At 37.8% G+C, this 25,038-nt stretch overlaps 2 protein-coding genes, 1 long non-coding RNA gene and 1 pseudogene across 4 annotated transcripts in view; 3 read left to right on the top strand and 1 right to left on the bottom strand.

The window, feature by feature from the left end:
• The window catches only part of LOC145494247 (insulin-like growth factor-binding protein complex acid labile subunit), a 7,703-nt gene extending 539 nt beyond the window's left edge, over nt 1–7,164 (bottom strand). Inside the window, exons 1-3 of the mRNA XM_081473696.1 lie at nt 7,082–7,164; nt 4,224–4,285; nt 3,391–3,444 (exon numbers count right to left, since the gene is read on the bottom strand). Of these exons, the coding sequence (XP_081329822.1) occupies nt 3,391–3,444; nt 4,224–4,285; nt 7,082–7,086 (121 nt within the window). The 5' untranslated portion in view covers nt 7,087–7,164. The remainder of the gene's footprint in view (nt 1–3,390; nt 3,445–4,223; nt 4,286–7,081) is intronic.
• Nucleotides 7,165–9,009: 1,845 nt separating this feature from the next.
• LOC145494246 (uncharacterized protein KIAA1958-like) lies at nt 9,010–9,486 on the top strand. The gene has a single exon (XM_081473695.1). The coding sequence runs from the start codon at nt 9,010–9,012 to the stop codon at nt 9,484–9,486; it is 477 nt and encodes a 158-aa protein (XP_081329821.1).
• Nucleotides 9,487–13,004: 3,518 nt separating this feature from the next.
• Nucleotides 13,005–23,411, top strand: LOC145495465 (uncharacterized). Its single transcript, XR_014050425.1, has 4 exons — nt 13,005–14,458; nt 17,859–17,943; nt 18,333–18,456; nt 22,959–23,411. It is a non-coding gene; the product is annotated as an uncharacterized LOC145495465 (long non-coding RNA).
• Nucleotides 23,343–25,038, top strand: part of LOC145494245 (E3 ubiquitin-protein ligase UBR5-like) — a 50,517-nt pseudogene continuing 48,821 nt past the window's right edge. Inside the window, exons 1-2 of the transcript XR_014050245.1 lie at nt 23,343–23,374; nt 23,968–24,096. The product of XR_014050245.1 is annotated as an E3 ubiquitin-protein ligase UBR5-like (transcript). The remainder of the gene's footprint in view (nt 23,375–23,967; nt 24,097–25,038) is intronic.

Below are 25,038 nucleotides of genomic sequence, written 5' to 3'. Positions count from 1 at the left end.
ACATCACATGATTACCAGCGACCTTGAGTGTCCTAGCTTGATATGATTATTTATTATCTGCAGCTAGATGACGTCACAGGCGCTGATTTCGAAAATACATTGTACGCTTTCGGCCAATCGTCAGTTCAATGTATAATAATATGTAATATCTGATCAGCTTATGCCGTGGACAGAAGGAGTGTGCGGCTTAAAGCGGGAAAATTGTACAAACACGGTGATAACCCTTGCCAAAGTTAGTCAATACAGTGGAACTCCGTTAATACGCTCTCCAAAGGCCGTATTAACGGGGTAGCCGTATAAACGGGGTAGGATTAAATAGACCATATTCGTATTCTCAGTTTTGGACTGGAACTAGCTTGCAACTGAGGCTAATGCAGGAAGTCTTTTCAAATGCAAATGACACTTCTCTCTTTGAATGATATTCCCTCACATGAGCCTCCATTCCAAGCTTGTTGCAGTCCAATATCGAGAAAACCAATATGGCCTATTTCACTACTGGTATAAATTGAGCTACGTCTTAACAGATATATCACGATTACACTTCTAAACAAATGTTCTTTAGTAAGAGTCTGGAATGCGATATAATTTAAAAAATGAACCGTCAATCAGTACATACAATATTAACAATGTGACTAACTGGTTCGAGTGGCCATATAAACGGGGTAAAATTATAAAGGATTAGACAGGTTCGGATTTCAGAATGTGGCCGTTGGCCGTATGAATGGGGTGGCCACATTAACGCAGGTTTCATATAAGATGATATATAAGCGTTTCGCCGCGACAAACATAAGCGGGCGTAATACCGAGGTAATTGTAAGGCGTGGTTCCACAGTATGAGAGCTTTCATAAGAATCTATTGCAAAAATCATGATGGGACCCCAAACCTGCCAATTTTAACAAAAAATGTACGCCAGGGGGGCAAGTGTTGCCCCCTGGAAAAGGATGAAAGGTAAAGAATTAATCCCCCTTAAAAGCCATATTCCCAAGTAATCCCTATCAAGCTATTTTTAGCGATGACACTCAGTTAGTGTGGAGTATGGAAATATACGGAGCGCGACTTAAATTGTGATAACATCAACGTTGCAGGATTTGCAATTTCTAGACTCTCTTTGGATTTCCAAAACCACTGGAGTGATCTAAAAGTAGTTTGAGCGGGACTACCTTTGGAATAAAGTCTATATGGGAGATTAATTCTGTTACTCTTAATGATCTCTTAGTTATAAAAGGTAACTCTTTGGTACACCTATTTTAACAACGGTAACGTATACTCTATGCATTTGCTACGAAACAGAGACCGCCTTCTTCCAAACAGTGTAACAAGATCGAAAGCAGTGTTAGTAGTTAATAGGAGGCATCTATATTTTCTTGCCAGGCAAAACATTGTGAAGGTAGAGGGAATGTTATTAAAAGAAGAAAGAAGTGTCAAAGGAGTTATGAGCAGGGTTGTAACTCTTTACACGTGACTTTCCTATAATGATGGATGACTATTACAAGATTAACAGATTATCCCAGAAATTGAAAAAGGGAACCCTTATTGTAAGTTATCCATCCCACGAGGTCACCACCTTACCGCGGTGGGATGGTTTGTGTGTCTCAGTGACCCCTAGAGCTATGTCGGCTGGAGTCTTGTACTCCTGGTAGGGTCACCCATGCCGAACAGGTCGAAGGGTAGAGGCCAGACGAAGTGTGACCTCCCTGGTCCCCTAGGTTGGGGGTTGGGCCGGGGGTTGATAACCCACTCTCGTAAAAACAAGTTTATTACAGAAAAGGAAGACATTCAAATTGCTACCAACATCGGTGAAACGACGAGGGCTCACAGTAGCAGAATGACGCATTTGGGTCAAAGCCGAAAGGAAATCCAAAAGCCGACAGCTTCGATCGTGAATCCGATGAAAGCAAAACAGCTGAGTGGTAGTCATGGGCGAATGTCAGAAACCTCGCAGCAAACCGTAGTGCTTGGAAAGAGAATGTCAAAGCCTTATGTGCCTTATGGCATAAAGAGATATAGGATAGGATAGGATTGTAAGTTATATTAACTTTGGTATCCACATATTTGTTTCTTTTTTATTATTATTATTTTTTTCATTATTTTTTTTTATTTTCTATTATTTTTTTTTTCACGTTGGATTCTTGTATGCAGAGGACACAGGTATATAGGCTTTTCTCATTTGTGCCCGTAAAACTGGCATATTATGCTGCTAGCATTGTTCTAAATTTTTGGAAAATTATGCCCGAATTATGCTAGCAAAATCGACAAAAGCCTACAGGTATACATGATTATTAAAAAAAAGGATCATTGGATAAAACAATTGGAGAGTTTTCATTGGCTTAGCCATCATAGCATATGAGCCATTATACTATGCTCTACAAATATGGTAAGCGCGCGCGTAGTTTTTGGAGGCGTTTTAATTTTTATTTTATCTTAGTTTTCTACTGGGGGCATTTTCAATAAACGAATTATTCGACTCGCGTTTGTTGGATATCAGATGATCGATAGCCAACTCGGCGCTACGCGTCCAGTTAGCTATCGATCATTTGATATCCAACGCGTGCTCGTGGAATAATTGTTACTTACCAAATAGACATAAAAAAAATATATATTTCCTATTTGTTTTTAGCGGAGCTCCGGCGGCCCCAAGGGCCGCCAATCGGAGCCCCATACTCATATGGGAAAGAAAAGGAAACCCATGAGTTGATTTTCTCATGGTTATCATGGCTAGTGGTATTGCTGGTGGGCGCGTACGCACGACGACGACGACGACGACGACGACGACGACGACGACGACGGCGACGGCGACGGCGACGGCGGAGTTGCCCAACATGGCGGCCATTCTCCAAATAATAGGTTGACAGAGACATGCAGCCGTGGTTTACGGTGTACTTCCTTGATATTGAACATCCATGTTATGATCAATTGACACCTCTCAATACAAGGTATCCGCTGACCAGTATCACGCGACCATATCGCGGGCTCAGGTTTACAGCTCCTCGAGGTCACGTGTTTTCTTGAAGTTGACCGCTGACGAAGCGCTGGTTATCGATTGGATCGCGGGCTCATATTGGGTTAGTTTGTTGGAAACAGGGCAGGATTGCTCGGAAGCCAGTTTACGCTAACCCAGGATTAAAAGTTAATCGAATTATAACTTTTTCTTCTATGCAAATGTATTTTGCTGTTTTGTTTTGTGTATATGGTGATTATTAAAACTCAAAACAGAAGGCCAAACAATATACAGAAACCTCACCGCGAAGTTACAAAACTCAAATCAAAATTCTACCTTTTTCTGGGTTAGCTTAATCGGGCTTTGAACAACCCGGCCCAGGAGCTACGCTTTTAGGCTGGCCTAAATCTATATATTATTTTATCTTATTTTGTTTTACTTTGAAACTTACGGTCAAGGCTTCCCTGACGAGTATGTTGAGGAGACGTCTTTACAAAAATTGCAGCTGCCGAAAAAAGAGACACATCTTTCTTGAGTTAAATGCCATGCGCAAAGGGAATTCGTTTGCTTAAAAAACCCTTACATACGGTGGTTGCGCCCGCAGCATGAGCGGCAGTGAAAACTGAGTTGTCCTATTGAAACAACAAAATAGTCTCTTTCTTCGCAGTTAAAAAAAAAACAATGTCATGCTCGCTTTGGCCTCTGATCTATTGCTTAAAACGAGAATTCTGGGTTTAGTTTGGCGAGCAACAATATATTTTGTTCAAAACGACACAGTTCTTATCCCACCTAGCGACAGACGTCGAAGAGTGAGTGGCCGAACACAAACGACTCATTTTGGCGTCAAATTAAAAGCACAAAATGTTTCATATTTTTCACGTTTAAAATCTGATTAGCTTTTTTGCATTAGAAATCCCTTTTCACAAATATCTAGCGCCGTTTTTATAGAGAAAAGTTGCCCGACTGCAATGTCTTTCATGTTAACAAGCACTTGGCGTAAGGACAGTACAGTTTTTCCTTCTGCTGAATCCTGATTGGTCAAATGAAATTGCAGGCGCACCAGCCAAATGCAAGGAAACTGAAAAATGTCCCCAGGGCCCGCGTTCCCCTTGACTAGTGACCGCTAGACGTGTTCCCGACCACTGGTAAGGAGAATTTGGGCTCTGCAAACAAAATTGAAACATGAATGGTGACCGCCATAGCCTTCCCTCGTCATTTCAAGCTTAAATTCAACTCAGTGCCTTTAAATAGAGTAAAACAAATAATGAAAACACAAACACTTACTTAGCACAAGGACAGCAGCCCACACACTTTTCCTGGGAGACATTTTCATGTCCGTAATGACTCTAAAATTGTTCAGATATGTTGTTGTATTAGAACACAATTTATTTAATGCATATTGAATGCATGCCTTTTCGAATGGAACTCACTTAAAACCCAGTCCAAGATCGAAATGACACTAGTAAAAAAAGATTTACACCTAGCATTTGGAAATGGACTAAAGTTTCGTACAATGCATTACTTAAGGCAGTCAATATTTCCATGGAAACGATAAACAAAAAAAAAATAAAATAAAAATCAGAAAGCTGTATTTTGCGCGAACCAAATATGATGCAAAAAACTAATAGCAATGTCCCAAACTATGGTATATGGCATATAGAATATACAAGAATAAAATCATTCTGTATGTTTGATCTCGAGTAAATCCCAAGAATAATTCAAATTATACTTTTTGCATCACAATAGTGAATAAACCGAGAGACACTATTTTTATTACGTTGCTTAAATAACCCCCAAAAGAGTCTTGAAGATAAGTTTTGAAGCCATAAAAGTTTGGTTGATTTTGTATTTGTAATTTTCGGGCAATTTTTGTTTTGTTTTGTTTTGTTTTTTTTTTTAAAACCCTCCATTTTACCCTCAAAGCAGGATTTGATTTTCCCTCTTAAAAAATTATTCGTCTTTTTCGCTGAAAAACAGTGGCACCGTTTTTTTCCTTTTTTTTTTTTCACATGCACACGTATTCTAATATATTAAAACTCAGAGAAATGAAAAGTGTTTCCGTCTCTAAGATCGTGTAGCCACGCAGGTTAAGATAATAAAATTGTTATTATATTATTTAGAATGTATTAATATTTGCGTTATTATTTTATTATTGAGACAATAATATTATTTTAATAATATAATATTCTAATAATAATAATAATAATAATATAAAGTAATATTATTATTAGAGAATTATTTTGTTTCTGTAATCTTAGCGACCACAAGATCTTTACGATCATTCTCGTACAATATATAACCTTAACTCTTATTATGCGAGGATTTCAGATCTGCGCTTATTGAAACTGCGAGCTATTCTTCATCTGAAGATACAAATTGGCTGCTTCATCTTGAATAATTTCGTTACTCTTATCAATTGTTTGCTTGCCAACATAGTGGCATGGAAGAAGAAATTATAGTTTTTGCCCCCGCAGGGTTTTGGCCCGGACAGCCAAAACCCGAGGAGGCACCCTAGAGGTCCTCGCGTAAAAGGTGCGAAAATTTCGCCGACGCAGAAAAAATTCTCGATTTTTCAGAACACGGCTCGCAAAGGATTGCCGAAAGTTTGCTGGGGGTCAAATAAACATACCGCAATAAAGTAAATTCTCTTCGAAATGTCGGAGATCCTGATATAGAACAAATTGAAAACGATTTCAAAGATCCTGAAGATGGATTTTGCGATAAAGACAACTCAGAAGGTATCGTAAGTAATTCTGAAGTACCGGTAGATCTCGATATTCGAGGTGAGTGTCACTTCGCTCGTGTTCAATTGTGACAAAGATACTTCCGATCGCCAGTATTTTGGCATGCCGTTTATTGAGATCGCTCATTATTGTTGAGTAATCTTACGTGACGTAGAGCTCATGTCACGGCTAGATGACTTGGCAGGAATCCAAAAGTAAATGTAAATGTTTTGCAGCGTTTTCGTTGAGGACAAAGAACTTGACTCTAATTTGCATTTATAGATTAGAGGTGACAGTAACGCAATACTTGTTACCTGAGTATCAGGCCTTTCTTAGCAAGAGGGTAGGGGAAGGGGGAATTGCAGAGAAAGGCCTTTTCTTTGCCGGGTGCTTCCTCCTCCTACCCGTCTCAGAAAAAAAATCGTGACAACAAGTTCCAGATGATTTTCTCAACTGCTGTTCTGCTTTCGAGATACGTTTGGTCTTTGTTTCATCATCAAATTGAAACAGCAGTTTGTTTCTCTATAATTTTTTAACCCTTTTTTCTTAAGTTCTACTGAGTGAAATCTTTGTAACAGGAATATTAGTTCCCATGAGGGGAACTTTTTTTTTTCAGAAATTACTTTGTGTGATCTTTCAAAGGAAAACTCACGGCTGTCTGGAATGGAATGAGTTAACTAGAAAGTGTTGGTTTAGTTTACTTAGTTGAATGTTTGGATAATAACCATGATAAGATGCCTAAGTCATAGGAACATTATGAGTGATTAAGTTTACAAAAAAATATATAGAAGTTTTAGTTCATATAATAATGTTCAATTGTTTTCAATCGGTAGAAATAAAAAAAAAGCGGGGGGCAGCTTTAGTGATAACTATTACTAGTGTTAATATATTCTCGGAAGACTATAAAAAAAATAACTGTTTATTGATACCGTCTTCGTTTAATTAGAAGTAGAATTGTTTGTTTTGGGAACTAAAATGACAGTTTAGAAGTCTCTGAAATATATTCCTTTCAGTGCAAAGCAATAAAGGATGGTCTGAAAGTTTTTTTTTTATGTACCTTTCCTTGGCCCCGAGCTCACAATCCAAACTCTCCACACATATCTGAGCACATTTCTTTCGATTTTAGTTCAGAGAATGTGGTTGTCTGTAAAGACGTTTTATCCACACTGTACTGATGATTATCTTTGTTCCAACAGCAGTCAGTTGACAACATTTTAATGTCCCTCTTTCAGTTGAAGGAAGAGGAATCACGATCAACGAACAGCAATTTTTAACTTTTAATGATCTGTGAAATGTTTCTCGCTAGAACTTTGCTTTCTTAAGTTATTTAAGATACACGTTGCAGCGTGTTCCATTCTTTAAGCCGTAATTAATATTTGTGGCAAAATAATATTTATGAACAGGATGTTGAATACTCACCGCATATTAAACGAAAGGAAGTTATTTCTACTGCATGAAGGTAGAATTTCTTATCGCTTTTCAAATACCAATTTGTGGTGACTAAAAGATTAAAGGAAAATAAATAAGCTAAGTAATTCACCTGAAAGTCTTCTCTCTGCTGCTAGCAACTGGTCATGTCAAACGATAAGCAAAAGAAGCAATGAATTAATCATCGTACAGAAAAGTAAAGCCATTCACAGCTGTTGCCGTTTTTAATAAAAGTACGCTACAGGCTAGGAGCATGAACTATAATTTTACCATATAGATATTGATGAAACATCGGGACTTTCATTGTTCCTAAAATTTAATTTCTTGTCGCGTGCCGTGAAGATATTATTTATAAGCTTTCACGTGTAAGGATATTGATGTTGTCATTGTTACGGTCATGTATAATTTCTCTTTCGACATCTAAAATTTTCTCGGGAAGCAAACGTTCTTTATCTTTATTTTCGTTTAACTGGTTTTCATTTAAATCTAAACATTTTCGCTCACGATCCCTACCTCAGTTAATCTGACCACTGCTTTCGGTGCTTTTGAAATGAGTAAAAACCTGTGACGTCTATTTCATAAAAATTGGATGTTTCATCAATATTCATACGTAATAAACAGAGCATTATCTGGCGTCTTGGAATAAGAATTTCATCTTCGTTGAGTTCGTTCGCGAGAGATACCTCAACACAACATGAGCAAATTTGTATTCCCCGTGAGGCCATTCAATATCCTCTATATTTTACCAATGTGATTTTTTACAATGTACTTGTTTAACATTAGGAATTTCTATTTTGTTTGTTGACAGGGGTATTCGGTGTTTTAAAATAACTGGTCAGTTTACAAATTGTGGACAAGTAAAACAGAATATTTTTCTTCTTGTCACAAATGTTGTCTTCTTCGATATTACCCATGGTATTTTCTACGTTCTACTATCATTTGACTTTTAAATTCAATAAACAGAATTCCGTTTTTCAGCTTTTCGATTTCCTCGCTAATAATTCTGTCTTTAACTGCGAGTATAAGTTGCTTGCATTCCATGTAGCTGTTGATTCCTCCTAAAGACACCACATCCAATTTGACCAATTTCTATATTCTCTAAAACTATTTGCTTGACAATAAGGTGCATGGAGCATAGTGCGTGGAATATAAATACTGGAAAATGTTAATGAGTACAATAGCGGGAAGAAGAGTATAAAAATATTACAATAAAGGAAAGCGTGAAAATTACAATAAAAAGTTTAGATCACCGGATGTGCAGACTTCTAAGCTCTATGCACATATTGCAACGCACCAGTGAAGGCAGATGTTTCTGTCGAAACATGTCTGTGAATTTTAAAATTGTCGTCATTTACTTGAAATTAAAACTATATGTTTGACAACAAGGTGATATTGGAAGAAGAAATTATAAGTTAATCCTCGCAAGGTGTTGTATACAGTTAATTGTTCAAGTTAGGCCTTTAAACAAAATAGATATGGCAAAAATATTTGGTTTGAAACACGTTCAAAAATCAATGCGATTGCCCCGGGTCATTGTGCAATAAAAAGCTAATAATATACGTACTGAACAGGCTTTCTTGGGGCGAGAAGTACAAAGCAAACTTTTGCGCTGTCACGTACGTCAACGTGAACGTCGGCGTGAACGTCAACGCTTTCAAAGTTAATAACATAGAGGGCAAAATTACTAAATGCTGATTGGTCAATGAAGAGGGTATTTTTTTCTTAATTTCGCTTGTGAAGAGGGGAAAATTACTCGCTCACGATTGGTCCTCAGGTTGCCTAGCAACAGCTTATGCTATCAAGAAGTTGTTGCTAAAAATTTCCTGTAACAATGGCGTCTCGTTTTGAGATAATTGACGGTCGAGGAATATATCGAAGAATTAACAGAGACGAGGGAAAATGAAAACGGGAAGAAAAGCATGGGCTACTGGAATAACGTTTTAAAAAAGTGGGCGAATGAAAACTTCCAAACAAATTTAGCAGAGTACGAGAGCGATGTCCTCGACCAAACACTGTCTCAGTTTTATGTCGAGTTACGAAAAGACATCGGGGATGACTACGAGCCCGATTGCCTGAAAGTAATGCAGGTATCACTGGAGAGATATCTAAAATCAAAAGCCTATGCAAAGTCCATCATCCGATATAGGGAGTTTCTTAGCTCCAGAAAAGTCCTGGAAGGAAAGACCAGAAAACTGCGAGAGCAGGGCACAGGAAAGCGACCAAACCGATCCAGAAGTTTGACAAACGAAGAGAAAGAAGTCCTCTGGCAGAACAGCCAGCTTGGAGGAGGCACTCCACGAGCTCTACTTAACACCATCTGGTGGCTGCTCACTCAGCACTTTGGCCTACGAGGGCGACAAGAACACCACCAAATGAAAGTTGAATATTTCACTTAACAGCGCGGAGACGACGGACACGAATTTGTAACTTTTGATGAAGGTCCAACTAAGGGCCTCTTCATATGAGCCCGGTAACCAGGCGGGCTCGGTTTCCGGGACGAATTTTGTAATCTGTTCATATGGGAAATTTCAGCCCGGTCGACCGGGATGAAATTCAAGAAACAAAACCAAAATGGTGGAACATAACCTTGTATCGTTCGCGACTGTCGTAGCTTTGTGGACTCTTGTAACTTTACTAATAAAGGTAATTCGCATACTTCCAAGTGGAAATACAAGACAAAAGTTAGGCCATTTTGGCCGCTATGTTGCGAATGCGAAGCTATTTTGTCAAAAAAGCTTCGTCCCGCTCACCCGGGCTGGAGTGTTCATATGGGAAAATTCTCATCCCGGTTACCGAGATCTCGGTCGCAAAACCCGAGATCTTGGGAAGCAGGCCAGCCCCGACTCTCATATGAGCACATCGAAATTTTTACGAAGGAAAGAGTGGCGAGGCGAGATCTCAGAAAGCGAGTTAGCCCGGTTGCCGAGCTCATATGAAGAGGCCATAAGACGAGACAGGAAGGACTTAATGTGAAAACCAGACTAGTCATCCCCAAAATGTTTCCCACAGGGAATGAGGAAAGGTGACCCGTCACGTTGTTCAAATGATATCTGGAGAAGCGACCAAGCAAAATGATGGAAAGCGGTCCGTTTTATCTCACTGTCATCGACAAACCATGCAGTTTCAAGCGTTTAGTACAAGAAAACCCCAATGGGAAAGAACGCCTTAAACACAATCATGAAAAACATGAAAGAAATCTCACCGCTGAAGGATCTGTGTCCCGAGAAGAATTTGACCAACCATAGTGCAGGAAAAACCATGGTGAAGAAGCTGAAAAGTTCTGGTATCCCAAAGAGTGAAATATAGAATATTACACGGTGACGTACCTGCCAAACGGGCTGACGATTATGACTCAGGAGGAGAACGAGAGCAGCAGATCATTTCACGAGCCATTGACAACACTGGTCCTGTTCCTCCAAGAACTGCTTAAAGTCAGCTTTGCGCAGCAAATTCTCTGCAGTCACTGCTGTCACTGCAGCGTCACCTTGAAGCTGAGAATGATGCCGTTCTGAAGAGCATAAGTGATCTAAGGCGAGGATACAAGCGTGTCTTCATCGAAGAATCAGATTCTGCGTGATCTGAAAGCGTTTTGAACGTTTTAAATTTGTTTGAAGATGCACTTACTTTATATTTTCAAAGTTGAAAGTCTGGTTGTCCATGTCCTGGTATCTTTGTGCAAAAAGAAAATTTCATTTGGCTCAGTCGTGCGTTTGTTACTCAGGAGCGCATTCAGAAATTCAGTAATTTTTCCCTCTATTTCATTAACAAGTAATAGCGATGGGTCCACGTAAAAATGATTAAGGATTAATATAGCTTGTGTTTTCAGAAGTTGCTGAAATTGAAAACACGCGTGATATTTATCCTTAATTTTACTCGGCCCCATTCGATTACCTATAGAAATATTCAGTTTTCTAGTCCAGTCCGCGTTCGTAGATTCACGATCACTTCATCTTTTTCACGGCGACATAAACTTTAGTTTCTTAAAGAGGTTTTATACAGAATATCGCAAATGTCCTACACACTCGATGAAAGAAGTATTTTGCGTAGTATTTTGGCGTTTTGCGATCATTTCTCCAGTTCCAAGCAGACTTCCCGCACGCTTCTAGCATTTGAGCCAGGATTTGATAGAAACGAGCCGTGCAAACGAATGTCCACGTACGAACATGGCTATCTTCTTCTTCACCTAATACTCTACAGCTTCTTGACAATATGGTATTTATATCGACGGATTTAAAGTCTCTATAATCGTTAAAAGGTCATGCTGGTTTCCGTTGAAGTGTCTTGCAAACTTCTCTGGGTCTGAAGTCCGAACCCTTGATCGGGATGTGAGCAAACAAAGGGAAAGGAATGTTCCCCTTGGTTTCTACAGACGTTCGTGGGGGAAGAAGATTGCGTGACGAGCACAAAAAGCGTCTTCGTACGAGGCTACACCATTACCATACGTACATCTTTTGTACTGGAAATCCATGTTATGGTCAACTGATAGCTGTCAAAACAAGGTATCCGCTGACCAGTATCACGTAAAGATATCACGGGCTCAGGTTTGGAGCCCAGATACTGGTTTTTGATTAGTTCCCGTGCTCAAGCCGGGTTTCCACTCTGAGGGTGAAGAAGGAGGCACGTAAAAGGCAACATTTTCGCGCGAGTTGTTGACTTTTCTTCCGAGATATTCCTTCCACAATTGTCTCTTGGAAAGCCCCTGTTAAGTTCTTAAGGTGGCAAAGTACCCTCAATACGGACCAAAAAGTTTGTTTAAATATGGTGAAGAAAGATCAATTGTGTGCTATTCCACTCAAGAAGAGAAATTAAATTTCTAGAGTTTTACTCAAAATGGTTGCTATGGAAACCAGCCACAGCCTTTTGAAGTAGTGTTTTATAGTATTGACGCCAACACTTACTGCTCTTTTACAAAACAAGTATTGACTGTCAAATAAGCATATCATGTAAGTTTCTGTTTTGTTCTGTGATATGAACCTAAGTTTTGACAGTTAACTCTTATTTTCAGTGCTTTTTACAGCTTTATTTGGAAATAACCTTATTTTTTACCACACCCAGTGGACAAATCATCTCATGTCACGTGACAGACCTTAAAATGTTACGATTTTTTGGTTTATATCATCACGACACTATTGGTCTTTGATGAGCCCAAGTTTCAGAAATTCTACTTAAAAACCTTGCAAAGTAGAAATGTTGCCGCGAAGTCAGTCGGTACAAAAGTAAACTTTTGAGAAAAATGCTCTTTAAGTTTTTACACGAAGTATTAAGCATTTAACGAGCCACAAATAGTGGGGGAGGGGGTGCAGCTTAGATCTCGGGGGAGGGGGTGCAATTGTTGTTCTATTTTGTAAAAAGTTACCGCAGTTTTGGGAAATATTCCTTGTCATAAGGGAAATGAATGAGCCTGTGATGGCAATTTGAGGCAAAGCTTTTCACAAATAATTATACCAATCGAGTTGTGCATGTCTTAAAGGTTTTTTTTTTATAAATAGTTTCGTTCATATAAGTTAAAAATAATCTATATTTTTGGTCACGTTCTTATAGTAAACAGTCGTTGCTATGGCCGTTCCCACGTGAAAAAACTTATACCACTGTGTACTTTCCTTAAATTTCACACTCATCTGGAAGGAAATTCGGCAAGATCGTTTCAAAATGTTTTTGACAAATCCTCAAGGGTCTTAAGTCTTGTATTTCCAAGAAATTGAATTTTTTTAATGAACATCGCCATATTTTAGGGTACCATACCACCTTAAAGTGGGCATTTTGAGTGTTTGTAAGGTCTTCCAGTTTGCACTAGTCTATAACAGAACAAATTGCAAATGGCAAATGCCATGCCAAATTTACTATATATTATTTTAAGTAAAACAAAGCCCTCTTCTGATTTATGACTATCACGTGATTGCTATACTGCCCCCCACTGAGTTATTGCATAATTAATATGAAATTCCTCAATATTTCATAAAATGAAGGGAAATTTAGCCCTTTGTCTAGGAATATCATTGCTGGAGACGCTTAATGACCTTGTGAGGCAAATAAGGCACCCATTATGACCTGATTTACCATTACAGGCTCATTCATTTCCCTTATGAAAAGGAACATTTCCTACAACTACGGAAGCTTTTTACAAAATAGATGAAAAAATTTGGTCAGGTTTAGAGGTACGGTTAGGGTAAGGGTTATCTCACTCAGTGTTACGGTTAGCTTTTAGGGTTAGGCTTAGGGCAAGGGCTAGGGTTAGGCTTAGCCTTAGGGTTAGGATTAGGTTTTAGGGCTAGGCTTAGGGTTAGGGCTAGGGCGAGGGCTAGGGTTAGAGTGAGGGTTAGGGTTAAGGTTAGGGTTAAGGTTAGGGTTAGGGTTAGGGTCAGCGTATCAGTTGAGAAATAGAAATCTGTGTTTGTTTTAAAGGAAAAAATAAAAGCACTTGACGTCTTTTTCGGTAAGTAGGAATGAAAAATGTTTGCTTTAGTTAAGAAATGGCAGCTAGAAGTTACTGACGTCATTTAAGGTAGCCAAACATAGGAATTTAGACTTGGAGAACGAAACATTGCTATTTGTTGATAGCGGAGCTCCGGCGGTCCAAAGGGCCACCAAGCGGAGCCCCATACCGAGATAGGGAAGAAAAGGAAACCCATCAATTGATTTTCTGATGGTTATCATGGCTAGCGGTATTGCTCGTGGGCGCGTACGCACGACGGCGACGACGACGGAGTCGCGCAAGATGGCGCCATACTCCAGCTAATGGGTTGACAGAGACATGCACCCTCGGTTTGTAGCGGGAGAATGCCATTTTTCTTGGCGGGATTTTTAAAGAAAAACGATAGCGGAGGTTGATCTAATATTTTGAAGACAGGGTTGCACTGAAGGAAAAAACAGAAAGCAAGAATTAACAGGCAAAGAAGTAGCGAAGAAGATCGCGAAAAAGACTGAGCGGGCCAGCGCTGGGGAAGGAGGCGAGACAGTACTGAAGAATGCCGGGAATTATAGCTAGTCAAGGGCTAGAGAAAGGAGGTGAAATAATACCGAACAATGCCTTGAACTAAAGCTAACGAGGGCTATAGAAAGGAGGCGAAAGTACCCGACAAATTGATTCAGAAGACTGCCGAACTCCCCATGGCCAAGTTCAAAATTCGCGCGAACGTGATGCTGTGCAGCCGTGTAAGAAAATTCAAAAGTCACCTGATTTGGTCAGGTGATGAACAAGAGAAATCAAACGTGCCCGAGTGTTTTAGGGAAATTACAAAACAGTAACGTAGCGGAAGTGGTTGATTCGTTGATCTATCGAAAATATAACTTCAGTTCAGTCTTCACAACTTTTGCTGCAAGTTTCTGCCCGGAAGATTTACACTGGCCGAACTGAATTGCCAACTTGCGGTAAGTGACTTTTGTTGTTGCGTTTGCTATGAAAATTAACAAGTTGCCTCGGTTATATAAGCTTATTTTCAATTGGAATCCATTAAAAGTCTTCCTTATTTGAAGCCATGCTGTAAGAGATTTTAAAAATTGCATCGTTTTAATTTTGCTCGTCTCTAAACAATAACACGTGGGTCGCTTTGGAGGTTGCTGTAAGTTGTAAACAAATTAAGTTTTCTGTCGATTTTCGTCGTCAACTTAAGCTTATAACCTCACGTCTGAAAATAAGCTTAACCAAAACCGTACTTGTAAACACGGCCGGGCGAGTTTTGAAGTTTTCTCTGAGTTAGTTAGCACTGCCGCTTCGTAGACTGCTAAAATTTCCTCTTCTGATGTTTAAAACCAAGGAAGGTCTACAAACCATTTTAAGCCGAAGCGAACAGGATTTGCTAAATTTAATTTTGTTCCTATGTGAATATTTGCATATTGTGATTACAAAGTATGGAGAGTTCCTCGTTTTGTTAGTTCAATTTATTCGGTTTGGCGAAATGCTTTTGTAAATTCCGAGGTTAATTTGGTTGAAGACTGGTAAAGCTACTGCCAATAAAATGACTGCAAAGCTAAATTAAGCCGTCGGCAAAAATACAGACTCTCAGCAATATTCAAATTTAAGCGTAAATAATTTTTAAACTTTAACACCGCAAGCTTAAACGAATTTTCTTTATCCTCTCTTTTATTCGGTCACCTTTCATTGAGAAGGGATTTGCTGTTGATACTCGAGCTCAGATGTAGTGATATGCATCTTGTGTTTATAATGTAGATTTCGTCGTTTTATTTTGTCTGTCCAATTAGTTCGGTTTGGTGAAATGGTTATGAAACTGCAATGAGCGTAAAAAACTCTCTTGGCCTTTAATAAACAACTCCACAAATCAAAACGGCGTGGTACAAAGAGTGTGCATACGAGCGGCGTAGATGCAAATAGCGTGGATACAAACAGCGTGGATACAAACAGCGTGGGTTGAAACTAAAACAGTAAAAGAGCAAAAGTTACAAGTTGCGGCTGAGCTAAATTCGAATAAAGAAATAACAAAACTGCAAAACGAGGACTGTGAATTACACTTACATTTTTTCGGCCAGAGAAAACTGTTGTGAAACGGACTGCGAATGACGCGAAGAGACTAGCACGAAAGCTAAATAGAACTGCGCTAAGCGCGGACCAAAATGAACTGCCCCAAAACTGTACTGCAAAGCTATGATATGGAAAATACGCTAGAACATGCGGAAAATAAAACTATAGAAACTTAGAAAGGCGCTAAGGAAGATGAAACAGCAAAGAAACGCTAACGAAGGCGCGAAAACTGACGGAAAGGAATAAACACCTAAATTGACGCAAAAAAAAAGACCAAACAAAAGGACGAAAAGAAGTATAAACTAATTTGCGTACGCAAAGGAAAAACAAATTACGCAAGAACGAATAATAGAAAAAATGTTACACTTGGATCTTACAGGTTATATAGTCCAAAATGTCGAGTAGACGATTATGCATGGCAATCCTGTCTGCAAATAAAGCTCTGCTTTGATTTTGATTGGCTATTTCATTTTATTTGTACCATTGCTTTTGGTTGGGGGTACATGGACCCTATTGTCTTAATAAGAGGTTATTCCCCAATGCGGTATTTACACTTAATATGGAAATGTTCCTAAAAAGTGACATGGTACTAATTAACTCGGTAAATTGAACAGTGTAATAGAAGTTCTTGCCCTGACCATTTCTCGGTAATAAGAATAACTTTTACATACATATATACACAATTTAGTTGGAGAGAGCATTCTCCTATGTCCACTCTCTCTCTCTCTGTACTCTCTTCTTCGCACTAATTTTTTATTAACTAACTTATTAAATGAATGTCACTGACTGTTTTCTTTGTTGTGCATGCATACTTTTTTGCTCGTCGAAGAAAGTTTCAGTTTCTTCCTGGCTGTACAGTTTCCTTTCTCCTGTCCTGTACCAATTCGATTGTGATATAACTTTGTGAATTCTCTATTCTCCTTAAATTTTATCTCATCATGTTGATAGAATGCACTCTCAGAGTGTTCTATCATTGTCTTCAGTCGCTACAACTTTCCGGAAAAAAGCAATAGCTTTCTTAATTTCCTTTTACTTTGCGTTAGGACTTTTTAGCATGCCTGTAATTGGCCCATGGGCATTACGGGATAATAATTTTCAAGTAAAGAATTACATTCGTTTTAGTGTTGAGTATTTTAAATTGTTATGAATTAGGCATTTCTTTTTATTTTTTATTTTTTATATATTTTTTTTTATTTTAGTCGCACGCAATGTTTTATGATTTTACTGAGGTATACCATGTAAATGTAAATAATGCACTGGAATTGGCCAGTCAGAGTGTGCATTATATCGGCTTTAAACACAAACCATATATAATAAATGACTTGTATGTAAATTATATTTTTATTACGGAGAACTGGACAGGGCAAGAACTTCTTTTGTGAATTTATATATTAATTCCTCTCAGTGCTGTCAAAATGTCTCAGGAACCTTCATTTCTGATAATCTATTATTTTCCACCATACCTACAGCACAGAAGCTCACCAAATCCTAACTGATAACTAACATGTGTGTATCTCTAGCCTTTGCTGTGTGCTACATGTATATTCTGAAAGTGAAGAATGATCATCGCAGTTAATTTTCCAATTTAAGCAACTGGAAAGAAGAAGCCTGAAAAAAATCAGGGCTTCAACGGGATTCGAACCCGTGACCTCCGCGATACCGGTGCGATGCTCTACCAACTGAGCTATGAAGCCACACATTGGGAGCGAGGTCAATTAATTGAGTTCATGTCTTCCCGTGAGGAGTGAAATGATATAAAGTTTATATGAAATATTTCATATATGAACTGCGGTTATAGATGAAAGTGAAGAATGATCATCTTTCATCTATAACCGCAGTTCATATATGAAATATTTCATATAAACTTTACATCATTTCACTCCTCACGGGAAGACATGAACTCAATTAATTGACCTCGCTCCCAATGTGTGGCTTCATAGCTCAGTTGGTAGAGCATCGCACCGGTATCGCGGAGGTCACGGGTTCGAATCCCGTTGAAGCCCTGATTTTTTTTTCAGGCTTCTTCTTTCCAGTTGCTTAAATTGGAAAATTAACTGCGATGATTATTCTTCACTTTCATCTATAACCACAGTTCATATATGAAATATTTCATATAAACTTTACATCACATGTATATTCTGTTATCCTGCCTTAACTGCTAGAAACAATTTTGACAGAGCTGCTGTAACAGTTTTACTTAAATTGATTTCTAGTAACAGCGCTACATGTAGCAGAGTTATTGAGTATGAACTTTATGGAGGATTTTAAATTTTTATTTGTTTATGATTACAGACAACAACAAAATATACATGTGTATACGTAACCTGATGTCGGTGTTGTTTACAAACCGTAGTTCATAATGGTCATCCTATTACAGGTAAGGGAGAAAAGTTCAGAGAGTTTAGAACATTTCTTCCCCCAGCACACCTTCTGTCTATAGGTGCAATATTTGAGAGGTTATATATATATACGAAGAGTAATGTAAAGTTACTGTATAAACTTAGCATTAAAATCTGACATTTGAACGCCTCCTTTGCTAAAATTGGTCACGATTTAATTGTTATCACTCCTTGTGAATTCATAGAGATTCCAGTGGCAAATTATCACCTAATGTGGAAGTCCTGTCCTCAAGTGAGGGAAAATGACACAAAAGAGTTACAATGAGAGTAAAAAGAATTGTGAATGTTGATATGGTGTACATTATACATCATGTAAAGGTATTTGGTGAGTGCCAAAGGCATAACATTTCATGTATTGCTTTTTCAGGACAAATTATGTAACAGTGACGTTTTAAAAGGTGTGATCAGAAAAATAATGAGTACATTGTCCAGGCAGCACCAGTTTCTGGACGGCATATGCAGACAGTAAGAGGAACTGTAAACGCTACCACGTAAGTTAGTTTTATGCTTATGACTTCTTGTTCTTGGATTTTGTGTCATTTCATCACAAGAATAGGTAATGAAAGATGCAATAGTTGTTGCAATATATTTTTGAAGGAAAACTTATAAGTCTGCCTACGCTGGATAACAGCCATGTGTAAACTGAATGTGAAGCAAACACTCTGTTAAAGATGGGGCAACCCTAAAACCCGGAAACTGGAATCCGGAATCTGGAACCAAAAACCGGAATCCAGAAACTGGAAACCGGAATCCGCAAATCAAAGAAAATAAGTTCTTCAAATATACGAAAATTGTTTTGCTTAGCTTTTCGACTGTAAAAAGTAAGCTGCCAAGTGAAAATGACCTCAAACTTAACCTTTTTTGAAACAAAAATTCCCTGTCTGTTGAAATCGTGCAACCGTTATTTTTAGTGAGGGCTCTGATTATGAGAATCTCAGTAAAGTGCATCTTAATTTTATTCCAAGTACCTCGAGACTGTCTAAAATAAGCTTGCTTGTAATTGCCATTTTGTTTAATAAGTGATCTTCAATTTACCGGGAGTATACATTTATCCTTTATGTCTAGTAGATACTGAACAAGATAGAAAATGTCATAGAGAACAGGATATCCGTCAGTGGCAGCCCCCTGTACATTGACGGTCATGCCCCTCACTTTCGAAGTCCAAAGGCTAACCCATCTGGTCTAAATATGAAATTTGATTTTTCCAACAGGTACGAGACCAATTCCAGATTAACACAATCTCCACAATGATACTGTGACAAATCAGCCTTTCTTGGCGGCCATCATATTAAAACAATTTGTAGAAATGTTGCACACTTACTTCCGTCTGCTTCTCATTTGCTAACAGATCAGACCACATGTTGTTAAAAGATGCTAAAAGACTGCCAGAAACTCACTGCAATAGCCTATAATAGCTTGTTGTTAATGTGCTGCTCACCAGTCTTCTCAGAGCAATTTGATCTAGACAAGAAGCAGGCTCTCACCAGGGCCAGCTTGAACAAAAGATGGGTAACTTAGCCTATGAGCAGGCTCTCGTGTTTGGGCTGGGGGCGTGAGTGGCAAAGCCGCATGAAGGCTCTTGGTGACATGCCAATGCAGAAAAACACTAGACACCTATTTAGCCTGCTCAGACACTAGAGACAGATACTAGAGCCTGCTCGCAGGCTATGAGTAACTCTATCCACCCAAAAAATCAGTAACCCTGACTGGATAGGGATGTACCCAATGGATAACTTTATGTAGCTTTTGAACAACCGGGCCAGATATATAGCTAAGGGTTGTTCAGAACTAGTCAATAATTTTTTAGCAATTACAGTCTGTGGCTGAAGTAAAGCCAAGAAAATAAATAACAACAAAATAATTTTTGCTCATATTTATTTGTTAGACATTGCTGAAGTGAATTATTTCTATCATCATTCATAATATCTGGATTCCAGATTCTGGGTTTTGGTTCAGAATTCCGGATTCCAGATTCTGGATTCCGGATTTTGGTTTCCAAATTCAGTGTTTTAGGGTTGCCCAAGATGATGTATGTGCATATGTTAATCTTGAATAATCTGAAATTTCAGAGAGTTTAAAAATATCATATCATATCTGTGATGGTTCTGAGGTGGAGGGCTGTTACATGTACATGTAAATGTCTAAAGCACGATTTTTCACTCGTTATGATTCAGGTGCAAATAGTTTCTGTATCTGATGATGTGCAACAATCTACACCAATATTTCAACCTAATAATGTACAGTGTATATTAATTAACCAAATTATGCTGTTTTTAGTTGACCAGTGCTACTACATAGCAATGTGATGTTGAAGGGCACAAATTTAAAAACACGCCCAGTGTCAACTTGTCAAATATATGAACTGGCCAGACAGTATAGATTAAAAATTCTCTGAAAGGTAAGATGTTTCTTAAACATTATTTTGTAATTAATGATTTCTCAGACATTGTTTTCTTCAAGAAAAGATTCATACCCCACATGGAGGTTTTTTCTCTATTAGAGCTCTTGATTCGTGATACTTTAATTTGGAATTTCTAAAGACTGGCCATGAATGGGTGTTGGGTGTGAATATCTTCTGGAACTGCACATTCATTCATTGAGTAAGCAAGAACATCAGTGTTTGTCCTGACAAACTCTGATTTTCTTCTGGAAGCTGAACTCATATACAGTTGTGCAGTTATATGTAAAACCAAACAGCCTGGATGACCCTGTGATTGGGACTGTGCACATTGTTGTAACCCTCAATGTTCCAGTTTCTTGTTTGAAGCAAATTGCATTTGCTCTTGAAAGCAAGTGGCGAAGTTCATAACAGTTATGTAAGTTTGCTTTGTATCTCAGGGCAGAGCCTGCCACTGTGAAAGTTGGAGTACCAATCCCTAGCATTTGATTCACTACTAACACTCAGTAAACAACTAACAATGAAGTTCACTGTATATCAAAGAAAGGAATTACATGCCTGTTCCTGTCAGTCAATATATGAACAGTTTACAGATGGACAGCCTGTATTAAAACATCAAAGATTTTCAAAGCAGCCATGGCCTGGTGAGATATTTCTGACAGATAGATTAATTTATGAAAAGTTCTATAAACAAATGCATCTGGGAACAAATTAATTTATCATGGATGCAGCTTCTGAGAGATCCCCGATATTAATGGAACATACACTGTTCATACATGTAAAAGAGTTCAGTAATTCATTACTTATGTTCTAATGCTTTGTTTGGTTTCTCTCTATTTACAGACAACTTGATGGGATTATAAATTCTGCACCAAGTTCATTGAATAAACTGACTTGGAGGTTCAGTTCTGCAACCCATTCTTTGTGTAGTAATATCATAGCTGCAACATTGTGACAGATACACTGCATTACATCATTAAGAAATACATATTAACTAATTATTTTTAAGTGCCTGTTAAATTAATCAGTTTTTCTTAGAGATAATTTACTCATGGTTTATTTAAATAATTGGCTTTTTGGCTTTAAAATGATATTTATTGAGCTTTTAAATCAATTTTGTGATAATCTGCATTGGACATGGCATAGATTGATATTTTGCCAACACGAAATGGAGAACTGGGTCTTAAGCAAAGTTGCAGGATTAGCATTTTTGTAGATTCTACAGACAGTCTTGCCATTCGCAATGTCCAATAAGGTTAATTTGTTGCTTTCTGTTGTAGAAATAGTGTTCTCTAATTTATAAATTATTTCAATCTGTTGTTTAAATGATTGCCTCATAACGCCACGTCTGACTTTGGTGCATGTAGGATATTGATGTATTTTTTATCCATTTTGCTGTAAATTATCTTAAGTGATGTGTCAATCAAAACATATCTTGGATATGCTGGGTTCTTCTGACAAATGTACCTATGCCTGATAACCTTGGAGTGCATTTGGTTGTGTAGTGCAGACAAAATACATGTACATAATATAATTTCCTCTTAGCTTACTGATAATTCTTGGTATAATTTAATCATAGCAAATTAATTAATGGAACCCAATAACAGCTCTTGTAGTCCACAATGCCAGTCGAGAAAAAGAACAAATCACATTGAAATTGAATAATAAAATTATTATTAGAAGCCTATGCAAATATTCATGATCAGCAAAAAAAATATCGTAATTACTGTTTATGCGAGGGTGATTTTGCTTATTGCAAACCCTTCGAGCAGGAGCAGACTCCATACAATAGTGAAGATGACTAAATGTATCTTTGGGGACAAGTTAGAAAACAAAACTTTCCAACTTTTCACATATGTATACTGTTTTGGTATTTTTGTGAGATTACATTTGGTAGAGATTCAGGGACTGAGTATATTGGAACCACTGCATTTCAATCAGTTCCCACAACAAAAAAATGTGTAAACTTCTTTTGTGCGGGGGTCCCCATGTTAACAAAGGAAGAATATAATGATTAATAGCAATGCCTTGTCTTTCTGAATAAGGTAGGAAAGAACAAGAAATGCCATCAAAAAGCACAGAAGACAGTTCTGTTATGTGATCAGGATTTTTGGTGGCTTCCCAGAAATCCTTGAAGTCATGGCTCTATATTTCATAATCACACCATCTTTCACCTCGATCTGCTGATGTAATACTAGTCCGGCTGAAACTATTAAATCATTCCCAATTTATCTCATACATGTTAGATTATTTTCATTAGTAACAACATTCCGAAAAATAACTGAGGAGCTCCGCTTTTAGGCTGGCCTAAATCTTTATATTATATTTCTCAGCACAACTCAAGTTAGCAAGGTTGGTGTTGTGGTTTATTATATCCATGTACAAAAAAAACAAAATGCATGGCTCATAAATATTTCCATGGACATGGTCTTTATTGCATAAGCCTGACCAAGAAAGAACCAATCAGAATACTTGAATTTGCTGCGGGACTACCTTGCGATATGTTACTGTATTTACAGTGTACAGGTGTAGAGATTACTGATCAAACAGCTGCTGATCTGAACTTTTCATAAACTATGCAACATTCTTCTGTAGAATGGTCACTTCACACGCTTTACACACATTGCTACCATGTACTCAGGGCTGGTCTGTGTTGGAGCAGATGGCAAGCTGTACCAGTGGAAATGGGAAGATCCACTACCTTACAGAGAACAAGATGTTGTATATCACCCCAGTGTCAAAGCTCTTGGGCTCGTGGACGAAAAGGTTGTATCAGTGTCTGCATCCTCCATAAGAGCTTCTGTTTTCACAGAGTCTGGCAAGGTAAAATATGGGCATGTGCTCAAAAACTGATATTTTGGACAGTAACAGCAAGATCAGCTATAGTTTGTTCATTAAAAGAGGTATACAATGTACTTAATAAGTGTATGGCAAGCAATTCAGATAGGTAGCATTTCAAGTATTTTATCAAAATTTGTAATGACATTGAAAGAGAGAACTATGAAGACTTTGTAAGTGACGCAAGGTTAAAACAAGTGATTGAGTAATTCTTACATGTACATGCACATGTATGTGTGGTCCTCCAAATACCTTTATAAGGTTTTCTTAAATTAAAAACCGTGATTGCATTTGCAAGGTGATATTATAAATTTCCAATTGACTTTGTCATTTTTTTTTTTTTTTTCATTTTTTTCTTTTTTTACATACATGATATTTAATATAGAATAGTCACCCTGAGTAGAGGAAATGGGATGCTTGGCCATTCATGTAAAATTAGAATTTGCTTGACTGAACTACATACAATGTAACTGACTGAAAATTATTCCTTCATCTTAAGCAGTCCAGTTATGTTAGGGTAGTTTTCAATTGAGTGTCGAAAGTAATTTGACAATTACTTTGGTTTTGGTTTTACTACGGTTTGATATTGGCTGCCAGTAGTCTAATTGGTAAGCAATTGGTTTGGTTTTGGTTTTACAACACTCATTTAAAAACTGCTCTAAGATCAAAATAATTATATTTGATTTTAATCTGTGTTTAAACTTATTATTACTAATTTCATCATTTATTTCCTGCGGGTTGCTACTTGGATTGATGAGACCCTCAGCTCTATTGCTAGCAAACTGGAACATACAACTCAAGGATTTGCCGAGTTCTCTGGAGACAAATTTGTAGCCATTCACACATGCTCTCTTTAGACTTGTGCCTAGATGTCATCAGTGGCATTGTACTGGTGGTAAGTGATCAAATCCATGCAAAGCTTTTTTTGTAACCTAATTAGTAAATTCTACAGTCACATCGATGTATTAATTTTCAAACATCAACTGCCCAGAACAGTGTATAGTATATCAATTCTGGTTTCTCTTGGATCTAGTAAACTGTCTGTGTACATATTGCATTTAGGTCGCTGCATTACAGTTTATGACGTGAAAAGTAAATAAATTAACAGATGCTGAGGTTAAAAAGTCCTAAAACCTCGGTCTCTAAATTTAATAATTGAAGGGGTGCAAAGAATAAGGACTTAAGTGAATGTTAATCTATGTGATGTCAAACTATATTAACTTTACGTTTCACAGGGGAATAGAGGGGAATTTGGAGGGAAAATCTAGCAATTTATCAGACGCCACTTCAGTTTTTTTTCAGGCACCCCTTCAGTTATCTTAACAATAATTTCAGACTTGCTGTACTCAATATTGTATGCAACTGCAAACAGTGTTTGAGAATCATTACACTTTCAACCTCTTCATTCACGTGAACGTGGAATTAACTACATAATGTACTGGTGTATAATATTACCGTAATTTCCTGTGTATAAGTCAACGTTTCAAGACCTAAAAATCAGTCTGAAAATTCACCCTAAACTTATACATGGGTAAAAAACTTGAGATTCACGCACAAGTTAAGTAATTAGCATAATAATTGTCTTTCAATGTTAACAAACATGTAATAAACGGCAGCACAGTTTACAACATACATTCGCTTAGCGATCTGTTTCTCTATATCAGAGCTTCAAGTTGAAATCCATCAATATTTGTCTGCCAAATGTTAACCTGAATGTTGTAGATACTCACTGGCTCAATTTTGTCATAAAGAACCGATATTTTTGCTGTAAGTAAAGCTGTAAGGCTGCTCAGAAAACATCTTTCGCGTTTCGAACTTTTCTGCTTAAAGTAACCTG

The sequence above is a fragment of the Orbicella franksi genome, chromosome 8 (assembly GCF_964199315.1).
Source record: "Orbicella franksi chromosome 8, jaOrbFran1.1, whole genome shotgun sequence".
Lineage (NCBI taxonomy): Eukaryota > Metazoa > Cnidaria > Anthozoa > Scleractinia > Merulinidae > Orbicella > Orbicella franksi.
This window is presented reverse-complemented; position numbering and strand designations above follow the sequence as displayed.

Excerpts from the sequence above, each read along its gene's own strand:
- LOC145494246 (XM_081473695.1), top strand. The coding sequence starts at position 9,010 with ATGGGCTACTGGAATAACGTTTTAAAAAAGTGGGCGAATGAAAACTTC.